At 41.3% G+C, this 18,726-nt stretch overlaps 1 protein-coding gene across 5 annotated transcripts in view; it reads left to right on the top strand.

Annotated features, from left to right (window-relative positions):
• The window catches only part of MIDEAS (mitotic deacetylase associated SANT domain protein), a 106,943-nt gene that overhangs the window by 58,599 nt on the left and 29,618 nt on the right, over positions 1-18,726 (top strand). For 4 of the 5 annotated variants that reach the window (XM_060761155.2, XM_060761146.2, XM_060761164.2 and 1 more), the window contains exons 2-3: positions 11,761-13,440; positions 18,362-18,667. In XM_060761155.2, the coding sequence (XP_060617138.2) occupies positions 11,956-13,440; positions 18,362-18,667 (1,791 nt within the window). In that variant the 5' untranslated portion in view covers positions 11,761-11,955. Of the gene's footprint in view, positions 1-5,210; positions 5,352-11,760; positions 13,441-18,361; positions 18,668-18,726 lie in introns of those variants that run through there. The other variant, XM_067462812.1, reaches the window with a different exon arrangement.

Below are 18,726 nucleotides of genomic sequence, written 5' to 3'. Positions count from 1 at the left end.
AAGAATAAAAATTGAGACGAGGGCTTTGTACGGTGTCATTAGTGCTTTAAGGAAAAGCAGATATTTTTTTCATGACAGGAGTGACTTGAGAAACTGCAAGTCGCTTCTGGTGTGAGAGAATTGGTCGTCTGCAAGGACATCACCCAGGGGACACCTGGATGTTTTACCATCCTGTGGGAGCCTTCTCTCATCTCCCCACACAAGAAGCTGGAGCTGACAGATGGGAGCTCACTCCACTTCCTGGATTTGAACTGGCACAAGGGCTTAACCAATTGCACCACCGGGGATTTATTAATAATAAATAAAGAGCCATTGGCCTGACATATTTTGTATTCAAAATGCTGTAGTGCTTTCTTGGACTACATTGAGATTTCAGATCCACGTGTATCCCTGGATATAAGCTTCCTTTTGAGTTAGTGTGCCTCATATTGCACTGTAATGCTCTCTTTAACCATCGCCTGCTTGTGATTTGAGATATAAATGGAATAGCAGATGAAGCTGAAGAGAAGGCAAAGCTGCAGGAGGCTCTCAACAGATGGATGGGCAAATGGAGTGTAATGTTACTAGATGTCAGGTCATGAACTTGGCTTGTGAAGTAGAAAATACATGCAGGCTAAATCGAAAATAATATGTATGTGTGTGAGAGATTGAGGCACTTCGGAGAAGAACCTTGTAGAGAAGAGATGTCTGAAGAAGCCTTGTATACACAGAGCGCACTGAACATGAAAGAGATAGGGATGAAATGATGAACCTGTTGCCTAGTTGCTAATAGGCAACATGACTCAATCCTTCTTTAATATTATTTAGGCACCATTTGCTCAACAAATTAACCCAAATGCTATTCAGATTTGTTGTCTAAACAATATCATAATTTTCAATTAGATAAATCAGGGGAAAGCCACCCAAGACAGAGTAAACTCTTTCTGTAGTGATCTAAGTGAAAGGCAGGAAGCTCAAGGTTCCCAGTGGAAATGTTTAGGAGAGGCTATTCTCTGAACAAACTTTGCATCTAGTCATGCTTCAGATAGAGAGCCATAATCTTACGATAAAACAAAGAAGTCATATGAAAAGTGGTTATTTAAATGTGTTGGAATCTTGTAACCAGGGTAGTGATTCCAAAATATGAATATTGTATTCTCTCCATTGACTCAAGATCGCAATTGACTGGTTTGCTAAGGTTAGTTGGTGTTCAGAGTGCTAGTAGTTATTTATTGATCATATAAGAAGTGAACCAAGGGTACAGTTGTAATGTACTTAAAAAACACAAAGTTTAAAAACTTGGTATTATACTAAATCTCCTTTGACCAGTAGCTGGCCAGTTGGAGTGCCTCTGATGTTGGTATAGGAAGGTCCTCCATCGTTCATGTGGCAGGGCTCAGACTGCATTGTAGTAGGTTGTCTGTGTTTTGCTCTTCTTCACACTCACATGTTGTGGACTCCACTTTGTGGTTGGCTCTGCTTCTTGTGGTGCCAGAGTGCAGTCTGTTCAGCGTCTCCCAAGTTGCCCAGTCTTCTGTGTGCCCAGGAGGGAGTCTCTCATTTGGTATCAGCCATGGTTTAAGGTTCTAGGTTTTGGCCTGCCACTTTTGGACTCTCACTTGCTGGGATGTTCCTGTGCATATCTCTGTAGATCTTAGAAAACTGTTTCTTGATTTAAGGCATTGGTGTGCTGGCTGATATCCGAACAGGGGATAGGCCTGAGATGTCACTGCCTTAGTCCTTTCATTATTGGCTGTTACTTCCCAGCGGATGTCAGGTGGTGCAATACTGCCTAGACAGTGTAATTTCTTGTGTTGTAGGGCACAGACAGCCTGTGATAATGTGGTTTGTCTCATTAAGAGCCACATCCACTGTTTTAGCGTGGTGAGATGTGTTCTACACTGGGCATGCGCATTCAGCAGCAGAGTAGCAAAGCACAAGTGCTAGTCGTGAGTAAGCTCCATTGAACGTTGCCAAAGTTGCTTCTGAGTACACATTTACGTAGTTGTTTTTCAAAAAGATGAACATTGTATTCTCTCCATTGGCTCAATAATGAGTTTGCTAAGATTAGTTGGTGTTCAGAGTGCTAGCAGTGTTGACAACACTTAACATACTGGTATATTATTTCAGCAAAACCTTACAGCAGCATATTAACGCCAGGCAATATTTCTCTGATAGGGAGGATTAAAACTGAGGAGCAACAATGTGTGACCTAATTCCATGAGGTGCATGGTCAGTAGGGAACAAACCAGATTCTCTTGACTCTCAGTTTGTTCTTCTGTTCCATTCATTTTGGTCACATCTTTCTTCTAAGGAATTAAAGATGGCAAACTGGTTCCCATTCCATGTTCTTGCAACAATGTTTTAAAATGAATTGATCTGAAAGGTGAAGACGGTTCTGGGAGGTCTGTTGCATTTGGAAGTGCAAATACAGGCAGTCTACAAGTTACAAACGAGATAAGGTTTGTTATTAAGTTGATTCTGTATGTAAGTCGAAACAGGTACTTTTTTTTAGCGTAACTCCAGCCAAAGATATATATGTTTTTTAGCTTTGGATAGCATAAGGAAGGGTTAACACCCCTGTGGTGTTTGTTTTGCTGTCTGTGCCACTGCTCAGAATATTTCACTTCACTTTCTGTCACTGTGATCATTGGATTTTGAAAAAATTGGCTTCTTGTGGAAACAAGAATTGGTCACACAGCTTCATTTGAGCCCCCTTTTCCCCATGATAACTCAATCAGGAATGAATTTCCCTTCCGAAGGGTCGATTCCTCTCACTTCCTGTTGTCTCACCCTTGTTGTTAACTATTAGTTGTTTCTAAGTTGGAATTTTGTGACTCAAGAACTGCCTGTATTATTGTCTTTACTTATGATGCAAAAAGAATGAAGTAAACTTAAGCTGTCATTCATGGTAACTAGATTTTTAAAAAGTATTGCAGTTAGTGAATTGAGTATATAATGTTCAGGTAAAGGAGCTGACATTCTGTATCTTAGTTTTATTTAGTATGCCTTCCCAAACTGGGCACTTGGTCTTCCATCAAACTGGAGAACATGAGTAAAAAACAAACCTTTGTTTGGGTTTTTAATTGGTTAGGAGAGGAATAAGATTCTGATTTTTTAAAATATTATGGTGTATTGTGACATGCAAATCAGGCCGTTGTGTGCTGAGTCTGCAAATTTTGTCAGCAAAGCCAGTACTATAATTCTGGGTACTTGAAAGAAAGGAGAAAATAGGAACTTCCCTGCCATGGTACTTTTTCTCACTTAGTTTCCTTAATCTTGTTTTTTCTTACTTTATCTGAGCTGTTTTTCTGATTTGGACAAGAGTGCAACTGTACACATATAAATGTACAGAAATAAACCACTGACTCTTATTTTCTCCACCCACATAGCAAACAGGATCTTTTCATACGATATGTACAGAACCTGGCAAAGGGGTAATTCCAGCAATGTACATTTTGCTACCTGGCCCAATGTGTTTTTTGAAAAAAACATTTTAAATTGCATGGTGGCTTTGATGCAAAAGCCTTTATGGAGGGTGCAAACTTAAATACATTTCCATCAGTAGTCCCACCAGGAGATGCCCAGACTTTAAGAAACATGTTTCACTAAATAACTTGAGATGGTGGCAGAAGGTGAAGCCATGAAAATTGAAGTTGTACTTTCAGAGATATTTGATAATCTATTACAAAGATTATTTGTTACAAAACTCTATTTTGATCAAAACTTTCATTTATAGTAACAACATTAATATAATAACTAAAGGAGAATACACTATATGGTGTAGGGCAGTGTTTCTCAATTTGGGGGTCAGGACCCCTGGGGGGGCCCGTGAGGGGGGGTTCAGATGGGTTGCCAAAAACTGTTAGAAAACACATGTTTCTAATGGTCTTAGGAACCCCATTGGCAGAGGAGGCTGAAGATCTCTCCGCCTGTCCTTCGCTTCCTTTTTATTATTGGTGAACTACAACTCCAGAAATTCAAAAACAACACACACCCCCTCAGAAACCCCAACAAATATTCAATGTTGGCCATGTAGGTAGTGTGCCAAGTTTGGTACAGATCCATTGTGGGCTAGGTTCAGAGTATGCTTTGATTGCAGGTGAACTATAAATCCCAGCAACTACAACTCCCAAATGTCAAGGTCTATTTTCCCCCAAACTCCAACACCATATTGAGTATTCGTGCCAAGTTTGGTCTAGATCCATCATTGTTTGAGTCCACAGTGCTTTCTGGATGTAGGTGGACTACAACTCCAAAACTCAAGGTCAATTCCCACCAAACCCTTCCAGTATTTTCTGTTGGTTGTGGGAGTTCTGTGTTCCAAGATCGGTTCAGTTCCATTGTTGGTGGAGTTCAGAATGTTGTTTAATTGTAGATTAACGATAAATCCCAGCAACTACAACTACCAAATGACAACATCAAACCATCCCCAACCCCACCAGTATTCAAATTTGGGTGTATTGGGTATTTGTGCCAAATTTGTTTCAGTGAAGGAAAATACATCCTGAATATTTAGATTACGATTTATAACAGTAGCAAAATTACAGTTATGAAGTAGCACTAACGTTTTGAGGAACTGTATTAAGGGGCCACGGCATTAGGAAGTTTGAGAACCACTGGTGTAGGCAGTGGTGATGGTGGTGAGGAAATCAGGAAGCAAATATTTTGAGTATAACTCTCCCAAGTGAAAGAATGACCAGAGTGTAAGGAAACAAGAAAGAAGTAGTTTAAGGGAATGCATTGGCCAACGGCTACTATGCTTTTCCACCCTCCCATTGAGGGAATGAGTTTGCCATTCTTCTGAGATTTTAGATCCCTTGTTGTATTTTGAAAGGCAGAAGTGTCATTATTATGCTATTGCTATTGTGTTAACTTTGTGTGCCATAGTTCAAGGGGCAATATCTCTTGCCTTTACTATTGCTACTAAAAGTTTCTACAAGCTGGTTCCATTTTCACAAGTTGGGCTCTATCTTTAGGCTCTTGTCCTTCTTTGGTTCTGCTCTTTCCTGCGAGGATTTCATAAACATAAGTCGCCTGTGTATGAGTTGCATTTTTAAGGCAGAACGTTTCCATCCCTTGGGGTCTCTTGTGTCTCTCCTGGAGATATTTTTATGCTCTTGAGAGGGGGAGTGGAAAAATGAGCTGAGGGCATTTTATATGCGACGATGAAGGAACGCCCTGGCCCTGTAATGCTGGACTGCAGGATTCCTCTGCAAGCAGCCAGAGTGGAGAGAGCGAACCATGAGCCTAAATGGATGAGGAAATGAGTCAGTGAAATGGCAAGCTCACGATCCACGTGCAAGGAAATACAGTTGGATTACAAGGCAGAGGTTGCAGAAGTTGGAAACATCCACTAACCAGGAGCAGAGGTAGAAATGCATACTTCCCACTTTAGAGATTGCAGAGAAGGCTGAGAGGGGAAATGAAGCCATGTTTAAATATTTGTAAGGAAGTCACAATGAGGAGAGGGCAAGCTTGTTTTCTGCTGCTCTGGAGAATAGGACACGGTGCAATGGACTCAAATGCTTCCAGCTAAATATTAGGAAGAACTTTTGAACTAAAGAGCTCTTTGGCAATGGAATATGCTGCCAGGGAGTGTGGAATCTCCTTATCTGGAGGTTTTTGAGCAGAGGCTGGATGTGCATCTCTCAGGAGTACTTTGATTGTGTGTTCCTGCTTGGAAGTATGGGGCTGGACTGGATGGCCCTTTGGGTTTCTTACAATTCTATGATTCTGTAATTCTAAGTGTAGCAATTGTATAATCTTGCAAAAACACTGATGGGGGAGAATATTTGTGTGTCACATGTCAGTGGGTTTCCCCATGAATTTCATAGGGTTTTCATAGGCCAGCAATGCTCAACAAGTGGTTTGCCATTGCCTTCCTCTGAAATATAGCTTATAGCTCCTGATGCTCCTAGGTGGTCCTCCATCCTGCCTAGTTTCCAAGATCAAATGAAATCTGGTGCCATCTTAGGCCTTAACCATGTACTGCCTTGCAAAGATCTTGACCTCCTGAGCAACCAAACAAGGAAGTCTTGCTGAAAAGTTCTTCCTGAAACTGGGAGCATTGATTTTAAAAAGTAGCAGCAGTGAAAATTAGATGTCTTAATTAGTTGCTGTTTTAAGAATGCTGTGTTAATAGTGTGTTTATATTTAATGATTTTTTTCATTAGAAAAATGCCCTCCAAAATTCAAACATGCCAAAAACATCCCTTCCCACCAGTAAGAAGTTTGGTATTGAACTGGTGATGCAATGGGTTAGACCCTTGTTATGGCAGGACTGCTGAACGACAGGGGAGAGTAGGTTGAACTTCCTCTGTCATCTCCAGCTCCCCATGCAGGGACATGAGAGAAGCCTCCCATAAGGATGGTAAAACATCAGACATCCGGACATCCCCTGGGCAGCTTCCTTGCGGATGGCCAATTCTCTCACACCAGAAGTGACTTGCAGTTTCTCACGTTGTTTCTGACACAAAAAGAACCAGTCAGAAAAAATATATATGTTACTAATAACATTCTTCATTATATTCATAATATTTTTCCATTGTTTTTAATTCCAAGTTTTAAAAGAAATTACAAGGCTATGCCCTCATTACCCCCAAATGTAAAGTGTTGTAACTAACAGCTGGTTCTTCCTTTCATTTTCAGTCCCACTAATGACTGACAGAATCTTTAAAATGTGGACTGCTATGTAAAGGGTCTATTGGTTACACAAAGAGTAAAGCATTGAGTTGTTGTTGTTGTTGTGTGTGTGTGTGTGGATTCTTTTCTTTGTCATCTTTCCTTGCAAGTTTTGCTTATTTGACAACTTAGGTTATATCGGAGAGGGACTGATTAAAACCTCACATTCTATATTCTGACATATTAAAGCGGAACTGAATCATTATTTTTTGAAATGGTTTCCACAGACTGTTGTCAACTAAGCATTTCAAAGACCTGTTGTTTATTTTATTGTTCATTTGTTTACCTTTGTATAGGAACAAAATCTCCACACTGCACCGTTTGTGCTACAAAAGCTACAGTTGGGGGAAAAAAAGATAGTTGGGTGGCACTTGCTTCTCACGGGGCCCTGAATAGGCTGGATAGGTGCCAAATTCACATTGGTGACAACAGATGTTTGGTACTATAATTGGCAGTCATTTTAATTAACCTTAATATGCATGTGAAGCATTCAGCTGAGTGTTGGTGGTTAGTATGGGAACGGAGACAATGCATGTGGCAGGAAATAACTCATTCCATTATACTATGGAAACATGACATACCTGTTAGCTGAATTTGCTACCAAAAATCTTCCACCACTTTTTAACCCCTTGATATTTCTGTCTCACTTTGTTGTGCAGCCAGTTGTGTCCATATTTTCACTGTGGCAATAACATCCAGTATCCTTGGTTTAAGAGATACTATCTTCGTAATCGTAGCTTTGTCGGCATTACTGCTCCTGCTCTTTTGATTGCATAATCTCTACATCTTTTATTTTGAATTTTTGCTGCAGTGCCTAAATTTCATAATGCTGCAAGCAACAAAGGGGAGTTTCTAAAATGACGTTAGTTTCATAACATTGGTGTCTGATGACTGTTCTATGCCAGTGTGAACATCTTGCACAATTGAAGTGTGATGAACTCTGGTAACACATGCCATTTATGTGCATAGTATCTTGGGGACCTAAAGGAGCTCAGATGTACCTTCCTTGGCACTGTGAAGCCAAACATTAAGGTATTTTCCTATGCCTTCATAATTCCATCTTATGGGTTCCAAAAGGCTACTTAGGAATTTCATTTTTAATCCTTTCCATGAATACGAAATGGCTAAACATTGGGCCTAAATACTCTAATGGCACCAGATCCTGTCTGACCTTGGAAGCTAAACAGGATCTGCCCTGGTTAATACTTGAATGGGAATTTGCCCAATGAATACCAGGCATTGTAGATTATATTCCAGAGCAAGGAATTGGCAAAAAAAATCCTTGGGTATCCCCTTCCTTTGAATGTAAGGGGTCTCCATAAATTGGCAGGCATCTTTAAGGATACTTGCACACATATTTTAAAAAAATATTCTAAAGTGTGAATAGGTGTTGACAGAACTGGGATGATAATCTCTAATAACTAAGAAAGGTCTTCTGTGAAACGTAAGCAGATGAGATCCCATTTTCTTAGATACCTATTATTAGGTTAGGATTCAAAGACAGGGCCATGTTAGTCTGGACTATCAGTCTGCAAAAGAGATTTTGTAGCACCTTTCAAAATAACCGAGAGAATGAAATTAGCAGCATATGTTTTGTAGACCAAGTCTACTTTCTCAAATGCTTTAAGAAGTTGACTAAACATACAAAAGTTTGTGTTTCCATCTTTGACCTCTCAGTTACTATGTTTTCAGGTACAGTTCCTAATTCAGTCAATTCTCCAAAAGGGCCTTGTTGAACTGGGGGGGGGGGGGGGATGCACAGTGGGATTTATTAAAGAATGAAGAACATTTTCATTAGAGTATTAATAAGGAATTGCATTTTGATATGTAGCTACAGTTGTGCAGACATTGAAAATTAACTACTTCATACAGTACTTACTTGTAGTAGTGTAAGGCATCTGAAAAAACTATCAATGTCTTCATTGTATTAAGCATCCACCTTTGTTGGATGTTTCAATTTGAGACTTTTGTTTGAAAATATTTTTATGTACACATGCACACAAACATACCAACTTGTTTTGAGTGTGCAAAAATCATTTTGTTCGAAAGTTAGAGTCTTTTGTGCAAAATATGTGAGGATTTTAATAAAACCAAATTATTATACAGTATTAACATTTTGTTTTATATGAAAACATTTTTGTGCAAATACATTTTTCACAACAAACCCTGAAACATGAATAACAAATTATACACGTGCAAAGCTGATCTGATCTTGCCCACTAGGAAGAGACCTTATCAGAATGAAGAATTGCAAAAATATGTACCTCCCTACTTAGTTGGTCTGTGGGACTTGTTTCCCTCTTCACAATAATTTATATTTTTAACCTCTTGTCTATTATTCTTTTGGACCGATGGGGAACGTTGGGTATTTAAAAGGTTCTGATGCAAGACTTGTCTCTGGTCTGGTAGCTTCTAATATTAATGCCAGAAATTGAACCACGCTATTTTAGCAAGGGTCAAGAAAGGTTCACTGCGTAGTAGAAGGCAGGGAGTTAAGATAGACTGTCTGTAACACAACAATGCACTTTACTGAGTCACTGGAGAAGGGAATATTGGAGTTGAGGCATCGTGTGCATATGGTACTTCTGCAGAGTAAATAATTATTTCTAGCTCTTAGTGTTGACGGACACTGCAAAATATATGTGAGCAGCTTGAGATGCAGGCTGTTTTTGTTATGTATTGGTTCATCAAGCTTGCTAAGGAAGTTATGCAATCTCCCGGTGCTAAAGGACAGTTGGCACAGTTCTCTGCAGCAGGAATTGGGAGTTTGTTGGCCTTCAGATGTTGTAGTACTATATGACCCTGATATCGAGCTCTTTTGGAGGGTCCTCCCAGCGAGGGAGGTCCCGGAAGACCGCGAATGGGGTCCTTAACCTTGGTGAGCAGCCAGCGAACGCCAATCCAAAGCGCAAAATATTAAGAATTAATCCCACCAGAGGCTGAAGAGGTATCCAGTGACCGAAGCGTTTATTTCTGCGATTCAGCTGAAAAGGATGCGTTACAGGGATATTTCCACCATAAGCATACAGTACAGTGATTTTCAGGCATATTTATACAGACAGAACAAAGGAAAAACAGTTTGAAACTTCCGCTCGCCTTCCTTCAGCTGGCTTTGCCCTGATTGGCTGGCCCTGGAACAGCTAGGAGGAGGCTTGGCCGCATGTCCCGCCTCTCAGCCAACCAGCGGGCGCTGCTGCCTCCAGGGGGCCAATCGGAGCCTCCCTAGCGCCTCCGAAGATGGTCCAATCAGCAGTCCGGAGGCGGGACATGGCTAGACAGCTCAGAGGGGGCAGGATGCCCGGGAGGCATCTTGCCAGCTGACTGAAAGCCTTTGCTGCTGGCCCGGCAGGGTGGCAGACAGGGGAAACAAAGGGATTTCCTGAGTTCTGATAGCAGATGTGTATAGGCATAAAGGAAGGGCTATGGGTGGTATCTGGATCTCAACCTTGTGGACAAAGGGGGTCCTTAGTCACAAAGGAGCGTACACAAATACCATGATTGATTTAATCAGTCCGTTTTCCGGGTTTTCGGCTGACAAATCTTTGGCTCTGTTTGTCTGACTCTGAAAACAAAGCCTTAAGATATTGCCAGCCCTGGTCCATGCAATGTCAATATGAATGGAGTTTCTTCTAAGGAAATTGGATTCCTTACTGTAGCCCCAGGTCACATACTTTAGTAGGGTAAAGTTCAAAGGGAAAGAGTAGGGAAAGAGGGTGAGGGTACATCTCATTTCATATCATATATTTCATATACATTCTTCATAAACCTTCATAAGCTCATAGATTTCATAAAGGGGTCCCCATCCCATCCCCATCCCAGCAAAGTTTATTAGAAGCAACAACAATTGATAAAAGCAATTCATCAGAGTTCTTGAGGTATGATCTCCTTGGCAAGGGCACATGTAGGCTAGAGGTTTTGGAGTCCAAAAGTGTGGCTGAAAACAGTCCGGGATGTGGAGCAGAAAGTCAATAGGAGAGGGCGAGCAAGAGAGTTCAAAACAAAAGGGAGGGGGGCTTCCGGGTTGCGATCTGTGAAGCAGTGTCCTTTGGGAAACTACATTCCCTGTAGAGGACATAAGGGGTGCATCTACACTGTAGATTGACACTAATTTTAACGGCCATGGCTCAATGCTATGGCATCTTGGGATTTGTAGTTGGGTGAGGAGCGGTACTCTTTGGCAGAGAAGATTAAAGGACTTGTAAAACTCCCAAAATTCTACAACAATTAAAACTTCGTTACTACTTCAGGCTCAGCTCTCTTTATGTGTGACCCTGCATTAAAAATCTATTCAAGTGTGTCTGAATAGCTTATGTTACCTCGACTACTGTGTGCAGATTATTTCCTCCTTATCTGTGCGTCCCCTTGTTTCTGTAGTGTGAAAAATCATACACCGATGAGTAATTGTTTTATAACATCTAGGTCAATGTTTTTCATTTGTTCCTTTTAACCCATGTCTTTAATCTGTGTTGAGATGCCTTTGCAGGATTTTCATAGTTCTTTGTCAGCTACAAAATTAAGGTTTGAGGAACAATACTTGGGTTCCATTATGGGAGAAAGGTGGGATCTAAATTACGTAAATATAAGTAAATATATTTACTTATAATCCCCTCACACATTCCTGGTGGAGGTAAGCTGACTTAATTTTTTCAAGATGGTGAGCCAAGATGTTTGGGTTGTTTTGCAATTAATTTATTGGGTTGTTGTGAGTTTTCCGGGTTGTATGGCCATGTTCCAGAAGCATTCTCTCCTGATGTTTCACCTGCATCTATGACAAGCATCCTCAGAGGTTGTGGGGTCTGTTGGAAATTAGAAAAGTGGGGTTATATATCTCTCTGGAATGTCCAGGGTGGGAGAAATAACTCTTGCCCATTTGAGGCAGGTGTGAATGTTGTGGTTGGCCCCCTTGATTAGCACTTGATGGCCTAGCTGTTTCAAGGTCTGGCTAGTTGCTGCCTGGGGAAATCTTTGTTGGGAGGTGATTAGCTGGCCCTGATTGTTTCTTGTCTGGAAGTTCCCTGTTTTTGAGTGTTGTTCTTTATTTACTGTTTTGATTTTAGAGTTTTAAAATTAATTTATGTTTTATTATTTCTGTTGCAGATTCTGACTCCAAATGGACTCACGGTTCCTTTTGAATCACAGTGTGTAAATTGGAAAGGCTGACAAACTAAAATCTGTGTCTTACATCTCCACATATATTAGAAGTGAGATTATTTTTGTATTGCCTTTGGCTTAATCCTCACGCAGTAGAAATGGACTGGCTGTTGGTTTGATTTCCCCCTGCACTTTTCAACCATGAGTCTGCAGGCTCAGCAGAAGTCTTCAAACAAGAGGGGAGGGAAACGGCATGCCTATTATAGCGAACCACCTGGACTGCTGAAAGACGCCGAACAGCAACAGATAAAAGAAGAGCATTACTACGGCCATGTAGGTAATATGCCTGCCTCCCAAACGATGGAGCTTACCAAGTCGGGAGTCTTCAGTGGAGTCCCCAGCAATGCAGCTCTGCTGAATTCTGTTTATCAAGAGCGAGGGGAGGCCCGGATGACTCCCCAGCAGTTAGCCGCTGCTAAGTGGCAGAACTCCTTGATGGGGAATCGGTTGCCTGAGCGAAGCGAGGCCAGTTGGCATCCTCCTCAGCCTGGAGTGTGGAATCATGGCATGTTGTATGGAGGAGGCAGCCAGAAAGGGGGCCACCCCAATGCTGGCATCCAAGAATTCTACAGCCACCAAGAGACCCTGAAAAGAAACAGGGAGAAGGGTGCCGTCATGTCACAGCTGAACATGTATGGAGATGCTGTCCAGCAGATGATGTCTCAAAAAGCTCAGCTAGAACAGCAAGCCCTGGTCCGTCAGCAAGCTCAGATGAATCCTTATCAGCAAATGCAGAAACAACACCAACAAACTCAGAACCAAACACTTCCTTTGCAGCCTTTCCAGCTTGCTTTTGGCCATCAGGGCCAAAAGCAAGGGCTCCCTGAACTGTTGCACGTCTTTCAGCAAGCTCCTACTTCCTCCAGCCCAGCCTTTACCACCCAGCAGAAGCAACAACAAGCTCTTCCACAGATGCAACTGTTTGAAAACTTCTATCCACAGCAACAGCATCACCATCACCACCAGCAACAACAGGCATCTTCACAAGCCTATGGCCTTCAGCCACCTGCTTCTGTAGCGCAGCCTCATGCAACAGCACCTCCTCAGCACCACATGGTTTCTCATCAGTACCACTCTGTTTCTGAGAGGAGCCAGGAGCTGCTGAAGGCCCTAACAGAGCAGAACCCACAGACTGTCCTGCCCCAAGCCCAGATTCCTCTTCCAAGGAGATCACGGAGGCTCTCCAAGGAAGGCGTCTTGCCAGCATCTTCTGCAGAAGATGCCTTGGCATCAAAGCTGGCTGAGGAGTACTCCAGCAATGTGCTGTCCCATCACTGGCAACTACAGCAGCATCCAGACATCCAGTTTCGGCATCAGTCTGAAAGATTCAGTCACAATAAGGACGGTTATTCACAGCAGAACAAAGGAGAGGTGGAACATGGGGCGCTGCCAGTGGGAGGTCAGCCAAGCCAACCTGAAATGGAGAAAGTGAAATATGAGAATGTTAGAGAAGTCGAAAAGCAGATGGCTATAAACGAAGGCCTTGTCCAGAGAGCAAACGACTTCAGTGGAGTTAGAGGTGGTGTCATCCAGAGCACACGGAGACGGCGACGTGTTTCTCAAGAAGCCAACTTGCTAACCTTGGCTCAGAAGGCTGTAGAGCTGGCTTCTCTTCAGGATGTCAGAGTAAGTGTTGTTTTGTGGATAATATCATCCCCATTGCCTTGCTTCTCATTGCACATGGTGGGTGAGGGACATCAGACCCTGAAACCAAATCCGAGGGTCCCAAACTCAGATTTTGGAGTTGTTTATATGGTGGTATTGTCACGTTTTCAAACAGCAATTAAGGATGGTTAAAATATACAACATGCAAAATTGAGAGTTAGGAAGTAAATTTTTTATTCTGCCTTAATAACAAATTAAAGTATTTATTTGAGTTAATGTAGCCATACATTTCTTTGCAAAGTTAACTCATTGTTTACAGTTGTCCTTTCACATTTGCAATTTTTTACTTTTGCTAATTAGATTATTCATGAGGTATCTCTTGGTCCTATGGTGTGACTCTATTGTCAACTTTGTCCAGTCATGCTGGAGAATATAGAGATTTCTAAAGGGAACACCTCTCTAGGAATCTCTATATCTTCCAGTACAATTCTGTAGTCAGCTTGCAGTAAAAAACTGTCTGTAGAGTCATATTGACCTAGAATTTTCTAGAGGGGTATTCCCTCAGGTTAAAAAAAAGCAGTGTATTTATTGGGTTGTTGTAAGTTTTTTTGGGCTATATGGCCATGTTCTAGAGGCATTCTCTCCTGACGTTTCACCTGCATCTATGGCAAGCATCCTCAGAGGTAGTGAGGACCTCACTACCTCTGAGGATGCTTGCCATAGATTCAGGTGAAATGTCAGGAGAGAATGCTTCTAGAACATGGCCATATAGCCCCAAAAAACCTACAACAACCCAGTGATTCCAGACATGAAAGCCTTCAATAATACAGTGTATTTATTTCTGGATTTTCATTTTCCTGGTGCTCCTGTGTGCCTAATCCCAGTGTATGTGGAAGGCTGACTGTAACTAATACATTGCATGATGGGTATATCTGTCTTTATAAACGGTCCACATCCTAATATGCAAGGTTTTTTTTACATTTTGTTCAGTTTATATAATAGGAAAATGTTTCCAACCTTAAAATCGGTGACATCCCTTATATAGTAAGGGAACCTTGGCAACCCTACTGTTCATGGCAATGTTCTGTTCCCAATAATACCACCACTTTATAGTTTCATAGCCATTCTGAAAAGTTAAGATGCTTCTTCCAAGGCTTAGTTACTAGCTGTAAATGCTTTAAGTAAAATGGCACTAGTATTTTTGGCCATAATCTTTCACCAGTGTTTTTGTTCCTCATTGGAATGTGGCCCCTTGATAATGTTACTAAAATTGAACTTAGCATTTGGGTTGAAGAAGCTTTTCTACTCCCAGAATGAAACATCACAAAATTTTTTGCAGTTGCTATTGACCAATCATTTATCTTATTTCAATCCAGAAGTCACTGTTTTGGACTGCAAATCTCAAAATCTCTAGTCAGTGAGCTTCAGAAAAGCTTCAGAAAAAGGGGGGAAATGTCTTTTGCCTTGAATTTTTCTGTTTTGCTTTCACATGTCCAATGTGGACTTAATGCAACATTAAACCAGAGATGTTTTATTTATTTATTGCATCAGAATAAGGGTACAGTTGTAATGTATTTTTAAAACACAAAGTAGTTATTCAAGTGTGTTAGAATCTTGTAACCAAGATACTAATTCAAAAATATGAATATTGTATTCTCTCTAAAGGCTCCAGATCACAGTTGACTGGTTTGCTAAAGTTAGTTGGTGTTCAAATTCTAGTAGTTATTTATTTATCGTATGAGAAGCAAACCGAGGGTACAGTTGTAATTTATTTTTAAAACACAAAGTTTAAAAACTTGGCATTATATTAAATGTCTTTTGACCAGTAGCTGGCCACTTGGAGTACCTCTGGTGTTGTTAAAAGAAGGTCCTCCACTGTGCATGTGGCAGGGCTCAGGTTACATTGTAGTAGGTGGTCTGTGCTTTGGTCTTCATCACACTCGCATGCCATGGACTCCACTTTGTAGCCCCATTTCTTAAGGTTGGCTCTGCATCTCGTGGTGCCAGACCGCAGTCTGTTCAATGCCTTCCAAGTCACTCAGTCTTCTGTGTGCCCAGGAGGGAGTCTCTCATTTGGTATCAGCCATAGCTTGAGGTTACCAGAGAGGTAACCATGTGTTTATCCAAGTATTGTTGGACTGCCAGGTTCTGACAGCCTTAGCCTGCCTAGCCAGGAGAGAGAAATGCTGAAAGCTGCTGTGATTTTTCATGATCAAGTCATCGAGTCATCAGCAACCAGTCAGTTATATTACATTTCTAACAGAAATTTTTCATGATGCAGAAGGCATAAAAATAAATAAACAAACTATATGTATATGTATTGTATAGAGTCAGCAGGAGCAAAGTAATTCATTCTTGCCTCCTCAGTTTTGCCTCCATTCTCCTACTGAATCCCACCCATTCTCAGTTTAATTATTTTCCCTCCACTAGATCACCCAAGAGCTGGGTTTAAATGATATATGAGCAAGTGCCAAGCAACTTGAAGAATCGTTTAGTTGAGGCTTTGCAGGAATCCTGGATATATAATATTGCTCTTCTTGTTTTGAAACTGGAAATACTTGACATCTCTTGACTAATTGAACACGAAGATTACCGTTGTTGAACTCTGAACTCAAAGAGCTCGAGCAGAGTAACATTATGTACAATGTGCAGTGCAGTCTTCCAATAGCTTCAAAACTATGTCTCATTTCCTTGAAAACCCATTAATAATGTTGTCAGTTTTCCTACTTTTGCTTACATTTGGCCAGCTGCTCCTAGAAACCATGCCTTCTGTTGCAACAGCCAAAAGGCTTGTTACATTATCTTTTACTTATTCTTTGAGTTGAAAAAGAGCTGTTCAAATAGCCTAATTATATATATATATTGAATCATTCTTGGGTCTAGTTTGCTTGTTCTCTGGCATGCAGAATGTGAGCCCCATAGGTTGACATTCTGCAGCTCCCTGGATATTGCTGAATTGTAACTCCTGACATTTCTCACTATTGGCTTGATGACTAGGCCTGTAGGGAGTTGCAGTCTGACAGCATCTGGAGGACTATGCATTTTCCCATCATGAATGCACATAACATGGGTGGTGGTTACAAGATTTGTGTGAAGCTTTATTTAATGCTTCTTGCAAACTCACCATCCATGTCACTCTTTTATATGGAGTAGCTTATTCATATGTGCCAGGTATAATATTTTCCTTGTCAAGTAGGGAATACTCAGAAATCCACATAATGGATAGAGTCCATGCACCAAATAAATAGAGTCCATGGCCCAGTCCTTCCTATTTTATGAAATAGTTTCAATATATATAGAGAGAGAGAGATTTGTACACTTTCACCAACATATGGGGGAAAAGGTTAAATTAATAGCAATAATATTAACCGCATTACACATAAAACAACTATAAAACTCATATCTGTTAAAGATACTAAAATACCTAACAAGCTATGAAATAGTGGCTATGTACAATATCTGTTCTCATAACCCAGTGGTTCTCAACCTGTGGGTCCCCAGATGTTTTGGCCTTCAACTCCCAGAAATCCTAACAGCTGGTAAACTGGCTGGGATTTCTGGGAGTTCTAGGCCAAAACACCTGGGGACCCACAGGTTGAGAACCACTGTCGTAACCACTCACAGTGACCACTCACTAAGTCCTCAGATATAGTGTTCATAATCCCTTAATATGGTCATAAGCTTGTGTAAAAAGCCATGTTTTCAGATGTTTAAAAAAAAACCCAGGAGGGTGGAGGCTACTGTAATCTCTTTAGGGAGGGCATTTGAAAGCCGGGAGTCACTACCGAGAAGGCCCTCTCTCTTGTCCCCACCAACCAAGAGAGCGGGAGGTGGGACCAAGAGAAGGGCCTCCCTGGCAGATCTTAGGGCCCACATCAGTTCATAGAAAGAGATGCAGTCTCGAAAATAGGTTGGACCTGAGCCATAACTCATATTATATCTGATGAAGTAGACTGACCCTATAATGGTGTATGTGACAAACTTCTTTCTCTCAGTCTCAAAGGTGCCACAATATCATTTTGTGCATCTAAAGTGATGTAAAAGAATTCAGTTTTAAGGTTTTGTAAGCTATATCCATGTGTACCCCGGCATATCCATGCCCCCCTATTTCCTTGGGGGCATCTGTTCTGAGAGAATGATAGCCCCAAGAGAACGATACCAGAGAATAGAGGGAGCCAAAAATAAATTGAGTCCAAAGCTTGTCAAGATGAAATCTGCACTGTCCCTGTGGGACCATGTATCCTATGCCCCAGTAGGAAGGGTTGTGTCATTTGATACTATTCACTGTGATCTGATTCCTATCGTCTTTATATTACATGGGAAAGGATTCTCATTTTTGAGTAGAAGACTTATAAATGTATCCATTTATATTAAAAGCCCAGTACTGCATATGGTCCTTCATGCTGTTTTTGAAGCCCTTGGCCCTTTCAGAGTCCTTAGAATATCCTCTCACTTAACATACGGAAAAAATGATTTGCCTTTCCTGGAAGCCTCTAAGAATGGTAATTCATCTTTTAAACAGGTCTTAGGAGCACTATACAACATTAAAAGAAACTTGGAAGTTGACTTTTGGCCACTTCCCAGGTTTTCATTGTTTGTTGCTGTGCTTTGGCAGGCTGTGTGGTTCCTGGAAAGTCCCAGCAGCAGAAAACTGGTCTACACATCCACCAGAGTTGCACAGCATTGTTATAATCAAACATTAGCCACCGCCTGTCTTTGCTTTGCTAATTTGTAAATACAATTATCAGGAATAACTCCTGATTTGATAATCAGGTCACTTGTTAACAGATGTTAATACCTTTGTGGATTGAAAAGAAGGTTTATTTCACTCCCCCTGCCTTGTTTGGAGGCAGTAACACCATTTTTCTATCCAAGACGTTCCACGTGATTGTAAAAATATGTGTCAGGTATCTTAAATGGTGCATGGTCTTTTTGTTTGAAGGAACCAGAAACTACACAAGAGAAGAACAACAGCGAGGCAGCTGTAGCTGCTCCCCGGAGTGTTGTGGAGTTTGCCAGCTCTTCATCTACCCCAAAGCGAGCCCGGGAAGATAGCAGTTTAGTGCCTCTTATCATTCCCGTGTCTGTTCCTGTGAGGAGATTGGACCCTCATGAGATTGGAAGGGATAGGAGTGAGGACAACAAGTACTTTGTGACCAATGACCGGGGAGTTTCAGAAAGCAAGCCGTCTGTAATCGTCACTCGGAGAAGGTCCAATCGCAATTTGAATATGGACACATCTGCCCAGGTAGGTCCAGATTTGCAATCCTAGGCATAGACAGAACTCTGAAAAATTACTCTGTATTC

This window comes from Anolis sagrei, chromosome 1, assembly GCF_037176765.1.
Source record: "Anolis sagrei isolate rAnoSag1 chromosome 1, rAnoSag1.mat, whole genome shotgun sequence".
In the NCBI taxonomy this organism is placed as follows: domain Eukaryota; kingdom Metazoa; phylum Chordata; class Lepidosauria; order Squamata; family Dactyloidae; genus Anolis; species Anolis sagrei.
Note: the sequence above shows the minus strand (reverse complement) of the source record. Positions and strands in the feature narration are given on the sequence as shown.